The 21,899-nt window shown below is 31.3% G+C and overlaps 5 protein-coding genes across 5 annotated transcripts; 3 read left to right on the top strand and 2 right to left on the bottom strand.

The window, feature by feature from the left end:
* The first annotated feature begins 96 nt into the window (after positions 1 to 96).
* On the top strand, positions 97 to 2,347 carry HELRODRAFT_193935 (hypothetical protein). The gene is made up of 4 exons (XM_009029903.1): positions 97 to 142; positions 357 to 474; positions 740 to 909; positions 1,167 to 2,347. Exons 1-4 carry the CDS (start codon positions 129 to 131, stop codon positions 1,939 to 1,941), a joined length of 1,077 nt encoding a protein of 358 aa, XP_009028151.1. The 5' UTR covers positions 97 to 128; the 3' UTR covers positions 1,942 to 2,347.
* Positions 2,348 to 2,697: 350 nt separating this feature from the next.
* HELRODRAFT_180594 (hypothetical protein) lies at positions 2,698 to 3,505 on the bottom strand (the record flags this gene model as incomplete). Its single annotated transcript, XM_009029902.1, has 3 exons — positions 2,698 to 2,747; positions 2,977 to 3,120; positions 3,379 to 3,505. 3 exons carry the CDS (start codon positions 3,503 to 3,505, stop codon positions 2,698 to 2,700), a joined length of 321 nt encoding a protein of 106 aa, XP_009028150.1.
* Positions 3,506 to 3,684: 179 nt separating this feature from the next.
* HELRODRAFT_88263 (hypothetical protein) lies at positions 3,685 to 4,903 on the top strand (the record flags this gene model as incomplete). The annotated part of the gene is made up of 5 exons (XM_009029874.1): positions 3,685 to 3,902; positions 4,152 to 4,201; positions 4,303 to 4,418; positions 4,494 to 4,525; positions 4,696 to 4,903. 5 exons carry the CDS (start codon positions 3,685 to 3,687, stop codon positions 4,901 to 4,903), a joined length of 624 nt encoding a protein of 207 aa, XP_009028122.1.
* Positions 4,904 to 5,567: 664 nt separating this feature from the next.
* HELRODRAFT_88252 (hypothetical protein) lies at positions 5,568 to 6,591 on the bottom strand (the record flags this gene model as incomplete). The annotated part of the gene is made up of 4 exons (XM_009029870.1): positions 5,568 to 5,789; positions 6,025 to 6,132; positions 6,298 to 6,394; positions 6,497 to 6,591. 4 exons carry the CDS (start codon positions 6,589 to 6,591, stop codon positions 5,568 to 5,570), a joined length of 522 nt encoding a protein of 173 aa, XP_009028118.1.
* Positions 6,592 to 12,883: 6,292 nt separating this feature from the next.
* On the top strand, positions 12,884 to 17,994 carry HELRODRAFT_180592 (hypothetical protein; the record flags this gene model as incomplete). The annotated part of the gene is made up of 5 exons (XM_009029901.1): positions 12,884 to 15,103; positions 15,326 to 15,472; positions 15,750 to 15,869; positions 16,148 to 16,347; positions 16,617 to 17,994. The coding sequence occupies 5 exons, from the start codon at positions 12,884 to 12,886 to the stop codon at positions 17,992 to 17,994; spliced, it is 4,065 nt and encodes a 1,354-aa protein (XP_009028149.1).
* Between the last annotated feature and the right edge of the window lie 3,905 nt (positions 17,995 to 21,899).

Here is a 21,899-nt window from a genome sequence, read left to right as displayed (position 1 = left end):
GACTGCCATGTTGGATTGTTTTGTTATATATATCGCTTTGATTCTTTCCTAATTTAATTAATTTAAATTTGTTTCCGGCTCGGTGTTTGCTGTCTTATTTGCTCGTTTTGTCTACCTTTGTCGGAATAATGGACAAGAAAAGGTTTTTATTTTATTTTTTAGCTTGATTTCTTATGCAGTTGTTTCTATTGGCTGCATTCTGCCTCTCTACATTCTGCAATGGAACTGAATGAAACAAATCAAATACAAAACTTAAATATATTTAAATTTATTTTATTTATTCCTTTTTCTTATTCATGATTATTCTAGTTAACTAATTGCCAAGTAATTAAATACCTTACTTAAAAAATGAACAGAGGCAAAAGAATGAAGCCAGTAGATGATGGTCTGTGGGATTGTTCGGTCTGCACTTACAAGAATTCGGCAGAAGCTTTCAAATGTGCAATGTGTGACGTTCGCAAAGGAACTTCAACCCGGTATTTATATGTAGATTGCTTTTTTTTGTACTTAATTTTGTTGCTTGTGAAATTTACGGCTATTAATAGAGTATTTATTCAAGACTTTTTTTAAATTGATTTGGTTCATGTGCTGCATTCCTAAAGATCTCCTTCTGAATTCATATTTATTAATATCCTATTTAACTTGATACACAATTAACTCTATGCAGGATCTAACTTTATATTTTTCATGTTTAGCCTGCTTACGCAACATAATTTTTTTATTAAACTTTGTAACTTATAGAAAGCCTAAGCCAAATCTACAGTTAGTAGCCCAGCAGGCAGTTCAGCAACTGGCAGCTGTGGCCCCTAAAAAGGCCCACAAGAGATCATCTGATAAGTTGGACATTGGGTCTGACACATCGCAGGATAGTCACAGATCGGAAACTGATCATTTTGTTCTTAAATCTAGGTAATTGTTTTTTCTGAATGTAATCTTTCTAAGTCCTCATTTTGTATTTTATAATTTTGCATGCATTTAAAATGTTTGTTTTCAAATAGTTGAATGTGATTTTAGAATCCTAACTTAAACATATGCTTTGTTATAAGTGTCTGATTTAATATAATTAATCACTCATTCAGAATCACATTACATTAATCCCGTTACATGCATACAAGCCATTGATGCCATTTAAAACATTATAATATAAAGTCTATTTCATTCAACAGCTCAACATCAGTATCTTCCACCTCGACATCCCAGTCAGCAGCCAACAACAACACCTCAACGACTGCAACAACATCAACTACAAGTTCATCACAGTCAACAACAATGACATTTGCAACATCAACGTCACATACAGATCGAACAATTACAATGCACAATCTTTCGTCACCGTCCTCAACAACAACAACGTCATATTCTATTAGCAAGACCCAACAGCATGCTGGCTCTGACAAGTTCAGCATGAAAACAACTACAACAGCTACAGTGGCAGCACACAGGCAACCCAACAGCACCACCACATCATCAAATGCCTCCGGTAAAAATAATCTTTCCTCTATGGAAGTTACTGTGGGGGACTTAACTGTTGTCATAATGGAAACAGACTCCAACTTTTCCACAAATATGTCGGCCAATCACAGATCTGCAAACAAGGCCAAAAGAAAGAAGATAACAATAGAGAGTGATATAAATTTGAACAGTGAAAACAACAACATCAACATATCTAATAATATTCCCATAAACGGCAGTAGTTCAGACCAACCACAACAACAAAGTACCTCTACAAACACTACTTCTACTACTGCTTCTGCCGTTTCCAATACAACAATCAACAACAACATACAACAGCACAACTACAACATCTGCACCTCATCTCCGATAACAGGCCTAACAATTTATAGCAACAACAGCAGTGGCAACAGTAACAGTAACAACAACAACTCGACAACAATAACAATTATTAATAACATCACCACTGATAATGGCGCTTCTGCCTGAATGAACGAATTGTGTTTGCACGTAAACTCTAACAAGACACCGTTATATTTTTGTCTGTGCTATAATTATTAGTATTATTATGTTGTAATTATTGCTTTAATTGCTACTTTCATTGTTATTTCAACAAGTTAGATACAATATTATCTTGGATACACAAGTATAATACGGTTTAATGAAACATTCAGTGTATTGTATCTACCATTATCATGAGCTAAATTATAATGCCACTCTTCTATACTCACTCCCTCTCTCATTTAATCTCTCTCTTTTTCTATCTCTCTCCCCACATAATAGTCATTGCTGGAACAAAACTGTAAATGATAAAGGAGCGTTTTTTCCATTGTCATTAATATTGATGTTGTCTATAATACTTCAGTCAAATTTTTCCATTTATTTTTAATTGTTAGCAGCGTATGTCTGTCTGTGTGTGTGTGCGTGTGCGCGTTTACATGTGTGCACGTGTAGAATACAATATGTAATGCTGATAATGCACGTGTTGTGTGTTTCACTTTTACAGACTAAAAGTTTATGTAATCTAGTTTTAAATTTCACAAGTTAGTAGTAAATCAGAGAATTGTTCATTTGATTTTTTAATATTTATTTATTGATAATTTTGTTCTAAAAGAATCTTCACTAATATTAAAATCATTGTTATTTTATTCTCATTCGACAGTTGGATTAGTTTGATGTTGTTGTTTTGTCTCTTCATCTCTCTTTCTTTGTCGTCTCTATTCTTAATTCTTTGCTTTCTTTTTCTTATCGAATAGGGTGCCAAACATCTAGAATATCTTTGTATTTCTTTGGTTCTGAAGAAAATTTTAATAGGGAAAGATGAATAAATGTTATTTTTTTAATTTGTTTGTTATTTTTTGTGATTGAAAAGAAAATTGAAAAACTAGGGTGATTGATTTATTTTTAAAACACCAGGAAAAAATCATTAATGTGATTTAATAAAAAGCACAAAATAGTTAAAAAATTATTTAAACATTAAAAATTAATAATCATATTACAACCTAATATTGGTAAATTACTAACTGACGTCCGGGAAATGTTCTGGGTGCTTCTCGACATAATCCCAAATGATTGCTTCCTTAGTTAGCAGACGCCTGTAATTGTACTCATGGAAAATGCTTCCAGCACCATATCCAAACAGCATCCCCACTGGATATCTGTACACCTCTGTTGACAAATCAAAAAGCTTATTTGATCAAAACATGATGTTTTAAAAAAATTTAATTGAAATTAATTATTAAAATTAAATCAGTGAGATATTAAATGATTTAGTGAAAAATTGATATACAAATTGATTTCAAACTTCAATGCAATCATAAGAAAAAGTGGGATAATAGTCTAACTAAATAAAATTCACTGAGATCACTAATTCACTAAATAAATTAAAATACTAGTTTTAATAATTAAAATTTCAAAATCACAAACGGGCATAAAGTGGTCGTTTAGCAGCCATATTCAGCAGGGCGACGATAGTCCCCCCGAGGGCGGCAAAAGTCAATTCGGCCGATTTGAGGTCGTCACCTCGAAAAAACAATTTTTTATACAATTCCATTTTTCAAACAAATTTAATTATATCGACAAGGTCGGGTCGAAATACCCGAAAAAGATTCCGAGTAGATTTATTTTTAAAAGTAAATTTGTTTAAAAGTTAATTTAAATTTATTACTTTCAATCGCAATGATTAAAGTACGTTAAAAAATCGTTCATATATCTAAATTTAAGACATTTTAAATGTACAATTCTAAACCTTTATTAATGTTCAGACATTGTGACGATAATTTAAATACTTTTGTTCTCAATCTTCCTCAATTTTGTCCCCTCTGCGGTGATGATTTGGAATCAGCTGCCACATTCAAAGTTCCATTGTTCAAAGTTCCTAATCCACTGTCAGACGGCCACCAGAATCCGTTCAGAATTGTAATCAAACCTACAGCTGGAAATTTTATGGAGTCTGTACATGAATTAAATAATTATCATATATGATTTTTTATCATATGAAACACTATTCAATTGTAAAATTAAAAATCACGTATGTTTAAATAACAAATTGCTACTATCTATCTATATTCTATAGCTATCTATAATAATTAAACTAAAGCATTCTTGCCAGTACAATTTTTACGACAATTAAGTATAATAATTACGATTTATTATATATATATTTCATAATTTTTACATATTTTTTAATTTAATTTAAGTAATTATACAACAGAGAAAAATCTTCACATTGGTGTAACAGACTCAAAAGGTGATTTAATACTCTTCATTCATATTCACATTTATTCAATAAATTGCTTCAATTGATATAATTATAAATTATAATAATATTTTTATAATTATTTCCTCAAGGTGATGTCTTCCATTTCAACAAAAATGGCCTAAACAGATCAACATCATCTCCATTCCAATCACCATCATTATCACCATCATCACCATCCACATCTGAATGGAATTCTTGTCTGGCTGTCGACGTCTTAAACTACCTACCGCATGAAGCCCAACAAACTTGCTCAGGAATGTGGGATTTTAAACTTCAAGAGATGATGATGTGTGATCAGTGGGGTGAAGAAAGGTTAGATAATTTGGTTAAAATCTATTTTCCATTTAAATATCTTTCTTGTGTATATATATATATATATATATATACATATATACATGACTGTCTCAATCTTAATTTTATATGTATTTATTTATTTATCTTCCTCTTTTAACTAATCAATCCAACCAATTTATAACCACCAGATACAAGGACAATGAATATAACTGTTACACATTCGTCCTTTCATTCTTAACTGAGCTTCGGCTTTCCAACTATCTACCGACCATAAACAGCAAAGAGAAATTTTGTGAAGAATTCATTTATAAAAATTTAATAAAGTGTTTGAATTATATTTCAATTATAAAAGAGATTGAAAAAAATAATTACTTTATCAATAAAAAATTAACTTAAAACTCAATAAATAAAACCAAATACTTTATAAAACATGATAAAACATATAATATTCATCTCATGATTGATAACCTTGTTGGAATTATTAAACAAATTATTGCCACACCATTTCCTAGTTTCAAGTTTTTTAACGTTAAACAGCTAACTAAACACGCAAAATTTTACACAAAGACATACACACACAGTCGTACATACAAACATAGACATACACACATGAACGTATAAACAGACATACATACATACGTGAAATGTCTAATACGTAAGACGACAGTGTACAAATTGGAACTTGAATACACATAAAAGGCATTTTGGAGTATTATGCTTAAATAATGCCGAAAAATTTAATTAAAAGAATTTTTTTTTATATATATAATTTTTTATTGATGTGGTCCTCTTATCTTTATATAATTAATTAGCCAAACAATCATACATCTTTCGATCAGTCAATCAAACCAGCCAGCCATTCAGTCATCTAGTAAGGCTTGTTGGATGTTGTCAGCACAGCTATCATCATTGCTATTAGAAAAAAAAATTTAGTATTTTAATAATTATTTTTTCCAATCATTCTATATATCTTATCAATCAAACAATCAATCAATCAATCAATCAATCAATCCAATCATTTGTTCATTCATTTTATCAATCAATCAATCCATCATTCATCTCACCAATCAATCATTTCTTTCATTAATTCATTTTGCCAATCAGTCAATCCACGAACCAACCTAACCAAACCCAATCCAGACCTAAAATCATACTCCTCCCTCTCTTCTTGTTCGTACCAGGATAGGTGCGGTTTTTCAAGGGTTTTCGGCGGAAACTTCATTAAAAAGTATACCCAGCATGGAATTTTTTGACAGAATGATGGAGATGATGGTTGCAATGACTCTTTGCTAATGACTTTGCCCTCGTTTGTCCTCGAAAAATGAAATTTAAAAGAATATTTTTTCAAAAATCAGATGATGATTCTTACCAGGGTTGAGAAAAAAATTTGTGAAATTCAATCAATTGCTTTGCTATATAATTTATTCATTATATGACAAAGAACAAAGATTAATTATTAATGAATTAAATTCTAAACTTATGGATAAAAAGCAGAAAAAATATAAATACTCTTCCACGCATGTTATGAATATTTGTTGTCTTTGGTACACAAATGGGTGACCTTCAAAATCATCCAACCAGCTCAGGAATTTGTTGTCTATCTCGTAAATATCTCCCTCTATATTCTTAAAAAATTTGAAATGAAAATAGGCCGTTTGAAAGATATCAATTTAATTAAATCAGAGAAAAACTAATTCTATGTTTACAATTGGCAAAAATATTACAAAATAACTAAACTACAAAATTTATTCCCTAATCTTAAATCAATTAGAAAGTTAAAATTCACCAACTTTCCCAATGTCAGGGGCAAAAAGTAGGAATGGTAGTTTCCACCTGGTCGCCACAACGAGTGGGTACTTTACCTCGGTTTTACCTTTGCAAATAAACCTTTTGATTGTGATGTTGATAAATGTGATGGTGATAATCAGGACGATGAGGAAGATGACTAAATTAAAAAAAAAAATAAATGGTGTTTCACATTTTCCCCACCTTGCATAGCCTAGAGATGAGTTGTTGAAGAAAATGTTGTTAGGGTAGCCTCTTTTTAGCGTTCCATAGACAAAAATTTTTATGTATTCACCCATCTTAAAGATTGATTGGTTGGTCAGCTGGTAAAATGGTTGATTGGTCGGTTGAATAATTGACAGCTAAGATCCTACAATATATACAAATATATATATAATAAATATATACAGTAATATACAATATTATCAAAATTAAAAAATTGAAATAGGTTCTATACACTCGAGAATGAATTGGAAAACTGTATATTATTCTAACTTCAATAAAAACATTATTCTAGCTTCAATAACATAAATAATGACCCCAAGAGCTTGGTTAGAAATATTGAGAAACATAATAAAAAACACTATACAATGCTAGAAATTTGTTAGATTTCATAAATATATAATAAATATTTACCTGTCTTTATTTATATTATGAATAATAATCAAATCAACAGTTCATCTGAACTTGACAATTAACTTGACAACTCAACTTACGTACTGTCCTAATTTCTAAACTCCAAAGGTCTGACCAGCAATCAACAACTAAACTAAACTTAACTTTAATATAACAAACACATTTATTCATTCTAAATTTCTAACTTCAAACCAGCAACAATCCTTAATTGTACTAAGACCTAACTAACAAAAGTAACAAACACTAACTAACTAGCCTAGTGAGCCTAACTTCTAATTAATTCCCCAGCTGATTGATATGTAATAGAGTAAATTAACAAATAGATAATAAATATTATACTAATATAAATATTATACTAATATAAATCCTAATATAAAATAAATAAATACTTTTTATAAATAGTATAATTAATATATAATATAATTTAATTTTTAATATATTAAATTATTAATGAATAATCATATGTATGTAATATGTATGAAACCTTTCTTGAAATTGTTGTATTGAAATTGAAAAATTGCAGTACAGAGTACACTTTTAATTAATTCTTTAAATAATCAACCTTCAAACTAATTACTAATTCTCTAATTACTAATAATAAATAATTAAATAAAATATTTAAAAAACACAAAAAAATAAAGATTTGAGAGATTTAAACGTCCACTTCACGATCAACAAAGAAATAGAATAAACAAAGAAACGAATGACGAAAAATAAAATCAGCCAATAGCATGGATACAGATATTATAATATATTATATATATATTATAAAATATAATAAATATTAATTCAATATTTATAAATAATAATATTTGATACAGCTCTTATAGCAGACTCAATGGAAAAAACTCCAAACAATTGTTTCCAAACTGGTTTTTGAAAGTGAAAGGAAAGGCTTGCAAATTAACATCAACAATGATGATGATGTTGATACACTGATGATGATGATAATGATGATGATGATGAAGATGATGACGTCAACACAGCCTAATACTTCGAAACAATTTTACGAGTCATTATTTACAATGTCAGTGGTCGTAAAACCATTTAATGTAGAAACAGTTACAACCACCACCCCGACTACTACTACTACTACTACTACTACTATTACTACTACTACTACTACTACTACTACTTCTACTACTACTACTACTACTACTAATAATAATAATAATAGCATTAAAGTAGAGTCGTACAAGCAGAATTATTATAAGTATTAGCAGTAGTAGTAGCAGTGGTGGTAGCCGTGGTAGCAGTAATAGTAGTAGAAGCAATAGTAGTAGTAGCGGTAGTGGTAGTAGTAGTAGTGGCAGTAATTGTAGTAATCGCAGTAATAGTATAGTATTTATGTTTAATTAATTTATTGTTTTACGATAGGTAGCCAATAAAATAATTAACCAGATGTGTGTATGATTGTGATTAAGTTTGTATGTTTGTTTGTGTGTGTTTGTGAGCATGTGTGTGTTTGTGAGCATGTGTGCGCACGTGTGTGTATGTTTGTGGTCGTCAGACTAGATCAATTTTTTTAAAATTTGGTCAGTCCGGTAACATTAATTTTTTAAAGGATATTTGTTGCTATGATCGTGTGTATGTCTGTTTGCGTATGTATGTCTGTGCGTGTGTATGTGTGTGCGTGTGTATGTGTGTGCGTGAAAATGTGTGTGTGAGTGTGTGTTTGCATAAGCGTATGTATTATTTTGTTGGCGAAAAAATTAAATATCACAACTTACGATCAAATTTTAAAAAGTTTCTTTGAATGTAGCAGAGTGAAAATAAAAACAAAAGATTCTACCATGAAAAATATTTGCGCTACATTTATTTGGTCTCGATAGTTATATATATATTATTATTATTTGAATCATCAACAAATAATCTTCTTCTTCTTGCTATTGTTTATAATAATGATAATAATAATAATATTAATAATATTAATAATAATATTGTAATTTATAACTGCTTTCTTATTAATGTTATATTGTTAGCGAAATTAATAATAATAATAAAATTAATTAGAATTTTAAAAAACCAACAGCCCTGCTAATAATATGTATGATCACATCAATTACTACTACTTCTACTAGTTTAATAATGGTAATAATAACAATAATAGGTGCAATAATAAAAATATATATAAATAAATACAAATATTATATATATATACAAAAATATAAAATAATACAAATAAATAATTTCTCTTCTCAATCAGATCTTTAAAAAATTGAAAATATGATTATAACAATAGATAATAACAATATTGAAGCAAAGATTCCATCACATAATAAGTTAAACTGCTTTTATTTTTTTATCATTATTATATTAATAATAATAATAATTATTATTAACAATAATATTATTATTGAAGCAAAGATGCCATCACATAATAAGTTAGAAATAAATTGATCGATTGATTGTATGATGATAATAATGGGATCACTGCTTTTATTCAATCAAATAACATCTAAAATGGCAATAATCAATATATTGAAAGTAATTTAAAATAATGATAAAGATATATTGAAATCAAAATTATTATAATAATGAAATTAATGAAGTCAGCAGTCTACATCTATACAAATGAGTAGCCTACTAATAGAGAATGTTAGTTTTGAAAAGAAAGGTTCATACAATTTTCCTATCGCAATATATTGAGCATCGAGTTTATTGAAAACCCGATGTTGAAATTTCAAAAGCTTTCATTAAAAGCTGTTTAAATTAATTAAATTTAAGGTTTTGTGAATATCCTCTCGACTTTGACAAATTTGTTTCGTGCCATACTGTTAATTCCAAGATTTCGATTATGTTATTGCAAACCAGAGTTATAACTGGACGAAGAGATTTAAAAAGTACAGACTCTGGTTGAAAATCTTCACCATCCAAATCAGTAAATATTGAAACACACCAAGTTGAGCAGTTTTTAATGTTTTAAGGATCTTATTGTGGCGATTCGAATTTATTTTCAAAACAGCATAATAATAATAATAAATAATAATAATAATTAATAAATATCATAATTATTTATTTATGATCTTTTCTAAAACAACGTCATCATCTCTGTAATTAATGCAATAAAAAAACACATACACTCCGATTCTTTTAATTCCGACCGGTTTTTGAAATATTAATAATAATAAATAATAATAACTAATATTTTTATAATTAAGACGTAATTATAGATTAAATGTAGTTTAGGCATTTTAATTTTAGCCCATTTTTAAAATGACTTTCCTCAATATTTTAAGTCTGTTCCTGCTAAATAATAAGAATAGAAAAAAAGTAGTAATTGTGAATATTAATAATAAATAATAATAATAACTTTTCATAATATTAATACTATAATTGTGTAACAAGCGCAAAGATATATAGTCATACCGCTTCTGGCTTGCTGATTAAGAGTTAGAAGGTTATACCTGTTAATCGTAATAAAATAAAAGTTATTATTAAAATTACTAATAATATTAATTATCAACTAATAATTATGGATAATAATGAATGTTTCTTTAGTTTCCTATGATTATTTTTCATTTATTGTATTCTATTTTATAAAGTATTCCTACTTAATCCCTGTAAATCTACTTAATGCCACGTTCAAGCTATTTTACACATGACGAGATTTATTGGATTGTGATAAAATTTGAAATCTTCAAATAATTTGGTGAACATTTTACGGAAAATATCAATACTAGCTATTAAAATAGCATCAGCAATAAAAGATTAACCATTTCTGACTTTCACAACGGTGAAATTCAGTTAAATTTTGTTCAAAATTGCTAAATTTGTGTGATATGCAAACAAAAAATATTACCTCAATATCCATAATTTACCTAAATTTTATACTTAAAATTTATAATCTATAATTTATAATAATTATATATAATTATAATTTTTATTATTCGAAATTCGGCCTAAATTTATTTGCAATAATTAAATATAACAGTTAGTAATTTTTAAATAATAATAATAATAAATAAATAATAATTGAAAATATTTTAACCTATAACATTTCGATAATATTTTACAAAAGAGAGTTATAACGAAATGTTAATTCTTCAAGAAAAATTCTTTCGTCAGTCTGGTTTGCCTGGCAAATAATTTGTGGCCATTTTCTAAATTAAAATGACGTTTTACGTGTATGAAGTAGTTTAATGTTCGGCTACATTTAAAAATAAATTACAAAAAAATTGATCCACAATTAATCGTCTATAATTTAGTCAATAATAAATAAATAAAATAATTATAACCATCTATAGTAATATAGCTCCGTGTTATTAATAATACTATAAAATTAATATGACAATCAGACATAACCAGACATAATTCATAATTTGGCATAATTCACCCAACCAATTACATAGCGTAAAGCCTGATATAAACACTATTCATATGAATTATTATTATTATTTTATGTTTTTTTAAATATAATAATTCGTAATAATAATAACAACAATAATAATATGTCATGTAAATATATAAATAATTATAACCATCTATAGTTATATTTATTTTATTATTAATATTGTTATAATAAAACGTCATTTAATTTTTTTTAATTATAAATAAATTATTAATAAATAAGGTATAAATAAAGATATTAATTCTTATTTTAGCCTCGGCGGATATGGCCAATTGCATAGTCTCAACCGTTCCTAAGCCAATGACGTCATCTTCGAACGATAAAAGGTCGACTATGATTGGTCGGTTCATGTACGGGCTGTTCGAGAAGCAGATCATGTGCGACGTCATTATACAGTGTCGGGACTGCGAAATTATGGTTATAATTATGACATAATAATAATAATTATGGTTATAATTATGACGTAATAATGGTTATTATAGTTATAATTATTACAAAAATATTTGTATTATTATATGCAGGTGAAATATTTACTGAATGACAATCCTAATTCTACTGAGTCATTAAAATGCAATTAATATTTATTATACTATATTATATTATAATAAAAAATATATATATATATATAATATAATTTTTAATTATATTTCATTATAATTATACAAATCTAAATTATAATTATAATCTAATTAAAATTATTATTACAGTTGTAATAGTAATAGAGTCAGTAGCATTAATTTCATAATAATATTGTTTGACTTACATAGTATATACTGCAATTATATAAAAGTTAGTAAAATTAAAATATATTAAACATTGTAGTTTTGAAACATTAGTAAATTGACGAATCTAGTCACAAAATACTTGAAATAATGAATTAATTAAGTTCTAAGGTTAACGTAGCAAATAGAGAATTCTTAGTCATCTTAGTACAAGCCTACTTTTACTTAGTATCTTAGTACAGGCGTAAATTTTTTAAAAGCCTAAAGTTACAAATTTCAAAAGTTTAATATATTTACCATGTTCGTTAGTTTAGCAGAGTAACTGTTAATAATTTAATAAAATTACTAATAGAGTAACTTAGTATGCCTAATAACATAATATTGACTGGTGTATGTTTGATGATATAAATCCTGTACTGTATATAAATATATATATATATATTTATATACAGTATAAATATATTTATATTTAAATTTATATATATATTAATTTATATAAATTTATATATATATATATATATATATATATATATATATACAGATACACAGTTGTTTAGAAAAGTTACAGCACTTTCAGCGTTGATCGACCTGATCAATGCTTTAGTCCGTGCACTTGTGATAAATTTAGGATTCAGACTATCAGAAATACAGCTGTGACTCGTTAACAACCAAACAAATCAACCGGGTCTTAAAACTTTGTGTACACGACATTGTACATATAAAGCTACTACATGCCTATATCGGACACTAACATAAACATTTTCATAAAAATACAAATATAAAAACAAATACAGGCAAACTTATACATACATATATAAACGCATATAGAAACACATACAAACGTATAGAAACACATACAAACACATATAGAAACACATACAAATGCATAGAAACATATACCCACAGGCCCACAAATTGGTGCTAGGAGCTTGTAGCGAATGTCTACACCGTCAGTTTCTCGAGTGCGACCGCGGAGGAACGCCCTCGAATCAGCTGCCCGCCCAGCAACAGCAGCAGATTGCAGAAATATCTGAGAATGATTACACAAGCAACAAATATGGCAGATCCTGTCAAATATGCTGTCAGGTGAACGATGGCCTGCAGGAATCGACTGAAGCTCAATTCTCCAACCAACAGTCAATGGATGAATCAATTTATCAATCTGGAGTGGCGTTAATTAACCAGCAGCCGACGACGAACTGCACAAATTTCTTCCCCGCTCAATCCATCATGGAGGTCCCACCCGATGAAACGGTCTACTCCGATGTCTCACAACTTCCTCTGAAGCCTGCTGTCTTCAAGTGCATTGGCAGCGAGTCCAATCCTTCGCACTGGAACATAGGACAAAACACCGGCTACATGTCTCAGCAACTGCTGCAGCAACAACAACAGCAACAACAACCATGTTGTACGGAGAAAGGTGGATGTACACAAATGCTGCAAGAGTTGTTGAACTACAACAGAGCCTGCAGGGAGATGAAGTCGAAAGAGCTCGAGGAGATGCAAATGGACTGCCAGCGACAGAATGCCTTGCACTGTGGAGTCCCTGTTATGAACGCCAACATGTACAACACACTGCAGTTTAGCACGCACCCGCACAACCCTGCCAACAACAAAAAATTCTTTGACAACATCACCGAGAAAATTGATAAACAAAAAACGTCTTTGGAACAGCAGAAAAAATTGAACGACTACGTGAAATGTAAGGAGCAGCAGTTGCTCAAGCAGAAAGTCTCCAACAACTCCCAGCAGAGGCGTCAGAGTGCCGACAACAAGTCAAGCCAATCGTCCTGTGGGCAAAGACAATCGCAGACGCAGCGGATAAGTTTGGAAACTTCTCAGCGGATGGCGTCGCTGAGAAAGTCGAGCGGAGCACAAAACAAGTCGAACAACGTTGGCAACACCACACAAAACCGCCCATTACTTCAGAATAATTCCAACGCTGATTCAATCAGCCTGCTGCAAAAGTTTCCATCCAAGCAGTGCTCCCGAAAAATATCAATTTCATCATCTGCCCAGTTCTCACAGCACAACAACAACACCAAATGCCAATTATCTCCGAACGCCGCTGCTCAGCTCTCAAAACACAAACAAGCCTACTACGACAGCCTCAAAAATCAGCGAAAAAGCGAAACATCTCAGGTGAAATGTTTCGCTTTGAGGGCGCCAGAGAAAAAGGGTGAAGATAAGTACCGGGACATCAAAGACAGGGTGGACCACATTCGCATGCTCATTAGGCAGCGCAAGAATGAGGAGCAGAACGGCAGATGCATAGATAGACCAACGCCAGTCATGAACTGCTCTACTAACAACGCCAATCTTGGACGTCTGAAGATAGAGGATGACGATGACTACCCGTACAACAGTAACTTCTGCTGCAGCAACGGTCACCACAGAAACAACAACGATGATAATTGCAGCAGCAACAACAACAACAACAACTTGTCCCAGGAGATTGCTGATCGCAACAGCGCGTTTGATTACAATAAGTACAGTTTCTACTACCACCACCAACGTTATCATTCAAAGAGTTGCAACAAAAGCGAGAACATCAGTACAAGCAACGACGACAACAACAACAACAGCGACGACAACGAAGATGAAATGAACGAGAACAATGACAACAACCAAAAGTTCAGGAGCGACACCGACAAGGCCTTTGCGACAACAATCACAACCTTCAACAAAAGCATCGCTGCTCTCAACAGCCACTCGCCACAACCTTACCCCTACCAGCAGCATCAACAGCGACCACAACTACCACGGAAACAAATATCGGCAACATCCGTCCTGAAACACAACTACAACAACAACAGCAAGTGCAACAACTGCCGCTGTTGTAGACTCAACAGCGGCAACCGTTCGGACAAAAATTTCTGCTACAGCAACAACAAAGATGAAGAAGATGCTTGTTGCTGCAACAAGAACAGTGAGACATCTCCAGACAAAAAAACTGCTGGAGGGAACGTGGTATACGTTCAGATGATGGCCTATGATAGTGAAATAGTGATGGCCTTTTTGAAATATGCCTATACTGGGGATTCAAATTCCATTAATACGGAGAACATCGCTTGCTTGCTGTCTATTTCGCTGGAGATACAGGTGTTTAATTTGCGTATGCATGAATGTGTGAGTGTGCGTGTATGTGTGAGAGTATGTTTGTTTGTGTGTGTGTGTGTGTGTTTCTGTGTGCACGTATGTGTATACAATATACATGCATGTACCGTTGTCATCATCGTATAGTTGTATTATATTGTAATGCATTGTAATGTATTGTATTGCATTGCATGTTATCGTATCGTATCGTATCGGATCGTATCGAAGGTACCTCTGTTGCACAAGGCTTGCATTCGACACATCGTAACAACTCTGAAACCGGACAATGCCTGCAGCTTTTTAACGCTGGTCAATAATTACGAGATGAAGAATGTAAGGAAGGTCATTCTCTGCTTCATGCTGGAAAATATTATCGTTAGGACTCTTGGTCTTATCTACATTCATTCAATGTTTTGTTCGTTCATTCGTTTGTTTGTTCGTTTGTTCGTTCATTCGTTCGTTCTTTTACTTGTGTTTGTGAATGACAGCTTGTTTGATTTCAATAATTTTTTTGGCACAGGTGTATTGCCTACCGATGTTGTTGATATTCATTAGAAGAGATGATTGATTTCTATGTGCATTTAAAAAAAATTTTGGTTTGTTTTTTTTTATTTACTCATTTATTTATTTTTTGATCCATTCTTCCATCCAGGAAGTGATGCAGTCATGTGACTTCCTGAAACTTCCGTACATGTGGGTTAAGATCATACTGGGCAGCCAGGAATGCAGGGACATGTCCACTAGCGATCCCGCTGCAGCCAATCCCACTCAAGTTCCTTTCCTCTTTCATCTTTTACACACCACACACACACACACACACAGCATTTAGCTATTTTGTTTGATATCTGTTCGAATATATTTTTGAAATATTTTAATATTGAACTTCAATCCAATTCAAATTTAGTAAAATACATCACCAAGTAGACCCGAAGTTTTCACTTGTTGGGCCTCCCTACCCAAACTTATTGACATATAACACACACACACACAAACAAGCATACACACACACACACCCACAAACACACACACACACACACACATGCATTCCAGATCGAGTTAATAATATTTCACGCTCTGGTTCGCTGGATAGATTGCGATAGGCAGGAGCGGTCGAAATATGCCGCCTGCTTGATGGGCGAGGTGGTCCATCTCGAAGTCCTGTCAGTCCAACAACTCATCGAAGTTGTCGAATCTGTCTCCTGGCTCTTCCAGATTCCAGGCGTTCGCGACATGCTGACGTCCATTTATAAGTGAGTCGTCGACTTTTTGTGGCGTGAGATTAGGTAGATTGAGTTTGTGAATTGTTTTTGAATGTATGAAATTGGGTTTTCAATGTTTAATATGAATTTTATATTTTCGTTGATTTGAAAAAAAAATGAAAATTTGATGAAAAGGTATTTATTTATTATGTGTTAATTTAATATTTTATTTTGATAAAAATATCGAATTTGTTAGCATCTTTTAATTGTTACCAGTTAATAAGCACGAACAAACACACGCACAACACAACTTCTACCAGAGCAAAACTGGTGATTCACAAGCAGAAGCAAGGATTCAGCATCCTGTCCGCCAAGCACAACGTCTGTAAAACAAAGCAGCAAACCCAGCAGATGATCTACCAACAACAACTCGCTCAACTGCAGGGCATCAACTGCACAAAACTGCAACAGCCACAGCCGCAGGAACCGTCAAGTTTCTCCAGTCAAATACAACCTCAACAACCTCAGCAGACGTCGGTTTATTCCCAGAAACTATCAGTGTTTTCTCAACCGGCCGCTCAACCAGTTGCTGCAACACAGCAACCGTCGCAATATACGCAGCAGACTCAACAGGCGTCTGAGTACAGTCATGGACAGCCTAGCCAAGTCTTGCAGCCAGCATCTTACTTCTCGCAGCAGCAAGCATCGCAAGACAGTGAATTAACTTATCAAAATAATCAACCATCTCAACACACGCAACAAAATTCTCATTACTCGCGTCAATCAATGCAACAAGTCTCTCAACATACGCAGCAATCAGGAGGCTTAGCGAAAATTTCACAACATCAGTCTCAGCAGCAGCCGATTCTACAGACTCGGCCATCGTCGCAAAATGCCTTGCAGCAGTCCCAACATACTATCCAACAATCGCAATTCTCAAACTTGCCGTCGAGATACTCATCTCAACACACTCAACAGCCAACTCAACACACTCAATCCTCTTCTCAACATACCCAAGCCGCCTCTCAACACACCCAAGCCGCCTCTCAACACACCCAAGCCGCCTCTCAACACACCCAAGCCGCCTCTCAACACACCCAAGCCGCCTCTCAACACACACAGCAACCATCGCAGTACTCCCACCAGCCATCTCAAGTTTCTCAGCAGCAGCAAGCATCTCAACCCTCACTCCCTTCCTGTCAGCTACGGTCATGTTACGCACAAAAATCGTGCCAACCACAACAACAACAACAGTACGAGCAGCCCCAGCAATACTGCCAACAATGTCCTCAAACTTGCCAACGCTGTCCTCAAACTTGCCAGCCATATTTTAAAACTTCCCAAAATCAGCAGCCACCAGCTCGCACTAGCAAGCAGCTGCAACAGCAGCAGCAGCAACAAGACTCTGGTAGCAGGAGACTATCTTCCAAATCGAAACAACAATCCTCTTGCCAACAGCAACAACAAGTCAACGAGGCATACGAACCTAATCCCTTACCGACATGTCCCCTCTACCAACAACAACAGCAGCAGCAGCGGTCTCAATACAGAACCAGTCAGCAGATGGATCCGTACAAGCCTGGAGGAAATGTTATGCGCAACGATTACGTCAATCCCATGGCTACATACCCGATGATCTACAACAATATGCCACCACCGATGATGCCCAACACCATACCGCCCAACAACTTCTGCTGAGACAAACTGCCATTCCATGCCTACATTGCAGTCTGATGGATGATGGGACGTGTCGATTTCGCAAATTTGAGACGCTATGACGTCACCGTTGTTATTATTATTATTATTATTATTTTTTGTGATTGTTGAACATAGGTTTCACTTTAAAATTATTAACATCACCGCCACTTATAAACTCACCGCTGGGCTTTGAAACAATGGAACTAGAATAGTAGTAGTAGTAGTTATAGTAATAGTAACAATGGAATATTAGTAACATAGAGAATGTTTTAAGATTTAAGCACCAATGCAGGGAGGTTAAAAAGTTTGCCCCCAGACGAATGTCTCTTAAGAAATTGTATTTAGAATGAAAAGTTAGATGGCGGGCTACTGACATAAAATCTATCTCTCCATGTATAGCACCATTATTGTCATTATTATTAAGTCGGTAATAAAACCTAGCAATTGTATTTAGTTTTAGTAGTAGCAGGTTAGCTTGTTCCATGAGAAAATGGACCAACAAAGACTGACTGACGCAATTCGTATGATTAAATTTGTAAAAATTTTAAATAATGAAAAATTAAATAAATTTTTTCTAATTCAACGTTGAATACATTTTAAATGAACAAAAAGATACGTGTGATACTGTTGAGACATGCTTTTAGGAGACCATAGGACATAAAAATATTAATTCAGATCTCTAGATGGCAGCCTATTTTTACGAATTCTATTGCATTTTATGTCCTGAGATTCTATTACATTTTATGTCCTTTAATTTACGTAACTTAAACATTGGTTTATAACAAAAAATTATTAATTTCAAAGGATTTTTATTTTTCCATTATACGCGTTCATTCAATTACTACATTGTTTTTCATACTACATTGCAATGAAAAAAAATATTTTATTTTTGGTTCGTTTAATAAAAAGGTTTATTTTCAAGTAACCTTAGTTATTTGTTATGAATAAACTGGATTAAATTATTAAATTTTAAAAAAATGCCCGAAAAATATGAAGAAAAGAAAGAAAAAAATGTAATAAAAAGCGTCAATCAATATTTTATAGACCAAATCGTAAGTAGATTGGTTAGGAGAATGCAACCAGCCAATAGGAGAGCTCTAGGTGTAGCACATGACCGCCAATAATTTTTCACATTTTGTAATAAAATAACCATTTAATTTATAAATAAACTTAACAACCTTAGCTACGTATTCCAGTATAAAATGCACCATTTTGCAAAATTTTCAGACTATCTTCCAGTATATTTTTTGTTCATTCTATTTAAATACAATTTAAAATTGGAGAAAATTAATTCACTACCGCTTAAATCTAGTTATGGTAATAATAGTTCTGCTGAAAAATATTATTATATATTTATTTTAGCATAATTCTGATGGCTAAAGTGAAGAAATCCACTATATAGATAACAACGAATACATTCACATATATGATTTTACTTTTATATAATATAATTATAATACAATATGTATGTTTAAATATGTGCCTATATAATTCTATATCTATTTATATGTATATAACACAGAAATATAAACACACCTAAATATAAATAAATAAATATATATATATACACATTTGTATGGTATACAAATAATATGGAGATACGCGATATTCATTTAAGTTATTTTTTGCCCACAAGTAAAGCAGCAAAAGGTTTTTCGTTATTTAAATTTTTAAATAATAATAAATATACAAAAAATAATCAATGAACAGTTTCTTTTCTTCTACATTAATATTTTTATTATTTTAAATAATAATAATTTTTATACATATTATAGACCAATGCATTAAGATTTAGGCCATTATATAAAGAGGCCCGTTAAATGCTTCTTGCAGTCTAGATGTCGTTCTGATCTTTGTTTTGTTCAAAACCATCATCATCATCATCATCATTACTATTGTTATTATTATTATTATGTATGTATATATAAATATATTTATTCATATTATTTTTTAGAGACAAATTTCCTTTATGCACAAGACGTTTAAACAATAATATAAATAATAACAAAATCCATAGGCATAATTTAATTATATAATTAAATAATCAGGAAGTTTATTAATAATTATAACTATAATAATATATTGTATAATTATAGCAACAATTATAGCAATAACAATATTAGTATTATATATTTTTATTCTACAAGCATTAACAACGTTAAAAACCATACGAAAATTTGTGATTATTATTATTTATTATTATTCGTGATTATTTTTATTATTAATTTTAAATTGATTAGAATGCATAGATATCTTTCTTTCTTTTATTTTTTCATTCGATCATTCATTTATGCATGCATTCACTAGTTCATTCATTGGTTCATTCATTGGTTCATTCATTGGTTCATTCATTGGTTCATTCATTGGTTCATTCATTCGTTCATTCATTCGTTCATTCATTCGTTCTTTCGTTTTTTTCCATTTTTTCATTCTTCTTTCACTCTTTCATCTGCACATTTATCTGGATCGATATTTTGCTTTCCTCCTATGACATTCATTTTCATTTGTCTCCTTCAGTCTATCAGCCCATCCATACATATTTCTCTCTCTCTCTCTCTCTTTCTCCCTCTCTCTCTATATATATACATACAGAATTCATACATGAATGAATAAACGAATGAATGTCTCAAATAATGCACCTAATTTCATTTTCATGAAATAATATTGTTTAAAAATTAATTAATCAATTATTTAACTAACCCATTAAATCCTTGTCTTCAATTTTTAATTAATTCATTTATTCATCCATTCATTCACTCATTCACTCACTTATTCATTCACTCACTCATTCATTCATTCGTTCATTCGTTCATTCCCTTCACATCGACATCATTATCTTTTCTTCGTTGCTTTGTGATTGGCAGAATTTAAATTACATTTTTGCTTATCGCTTCTGTTGTTTGTTTGTATGTATGTATGTTTGTTTGTGTGTTTGTATGTTTGTTTGTTTATTATATTTTATATTGTTGTTTTTTATTTGTTGACCATGATTTTTTATTAAATTATTTTCGAATGTGTTATTGTTTCTACGTTGTTCGGTATTCTTAAAAATTCATTCTCAACACTTGAAACAAATAATGATAATAATAATAATAAATTATTATTTATTATTATTATTATTGGTGTTGTTGTTTTGACAGCTGATGTTGTTAATGACTTATGAACCATATAGCAACTGCTTTTAATCTAGATAGAATGACGTTTTGTTGTTATTATTAAAATTATTATTATTATTATATTATTATTATTTTTTTATTTTTATTGTTTTATTTTTTCAAAAAAAAACACGGATTATTATTTCAAAAATGTTCATTTATTGGCAAAAACTGTTTTAAGTTGAAACAATTTGCTAGTTAATTTTGATGAATTGAAAGAAAGATTGAATGAAGGAATGGGTTAATTTCCGAATAAATGAAGGAATAAATAAATGAATGCATTATTAAATAAATGATAGGATGAATGAATGAATGGATGAGCTAATAAATAAACGAACACAGAAATCAACTTGACTATTATTATATAAATTAAAATCACACTTATGTAAAAAATACCAATTCATTCATTATAAAATCGATCCATGCATCCATCCATGCATCCATCCATCTACGCATTTATTCAAGCATGCATCCATTCATCCACGCATCCCTGCATGCATCAATTTAGAAAGTTGGATATCTTCTGGGACGAAGATTAGCTCACTAATACTGGCGTATTTAGGCTCAGGCAAAAACATTGTGATTAGAGAATCAGTCATTTCAAACGTGTAAATCATACACACACGCACGCACACGCACAAACGCACGCACACACGCACGCAAACACACATGGAATGTCCTGTTTGATACTGTTATACTGTTTAAGCTATAACATACCTACGTTATTAGTTCAGTTGTAGTAGTAAGGAT

This window comes from Helobdella robusta (assembly GCF_000326865.2).
Source record: "Helobdella robusta unplaced genomic scaffold HELROscaffold_63, whole genome shotgun sequence".
NCBI lineage: Eukaryota > Metazoa > Annelida > Clitellata > Rhynchobdellida > Glossiphoniidae > Helobdella > Helobdella robusta.
The sequence above is the reverse complement of the archived record's forward strand: the minus strand, read 5'-3'. Positions and strand labels throughout refer to the sequence as shown.

What these genes read in the sequence shown, in the direction of transcription:
- HELRODRAFT_193935 (XM_009029903.1), top strand. An exon ending in TTCGCAAAGGAACTTCAACC is followed by an intron (nt 475 to 739) that starts CGGTATTTATAT and finishes TTTGTAACTTAT; the next exon opens with AGAAAGCCTAAGCCAAATCT. An exon ending in CATTTTGTTCTTAAATCTAG is followed by an intron (nt 910 to 1,166) that starts GTAATTGTTTTT and finishes TTCATTCAACAG; the next exon opens with CTCAACATCAGTATCTTCCA.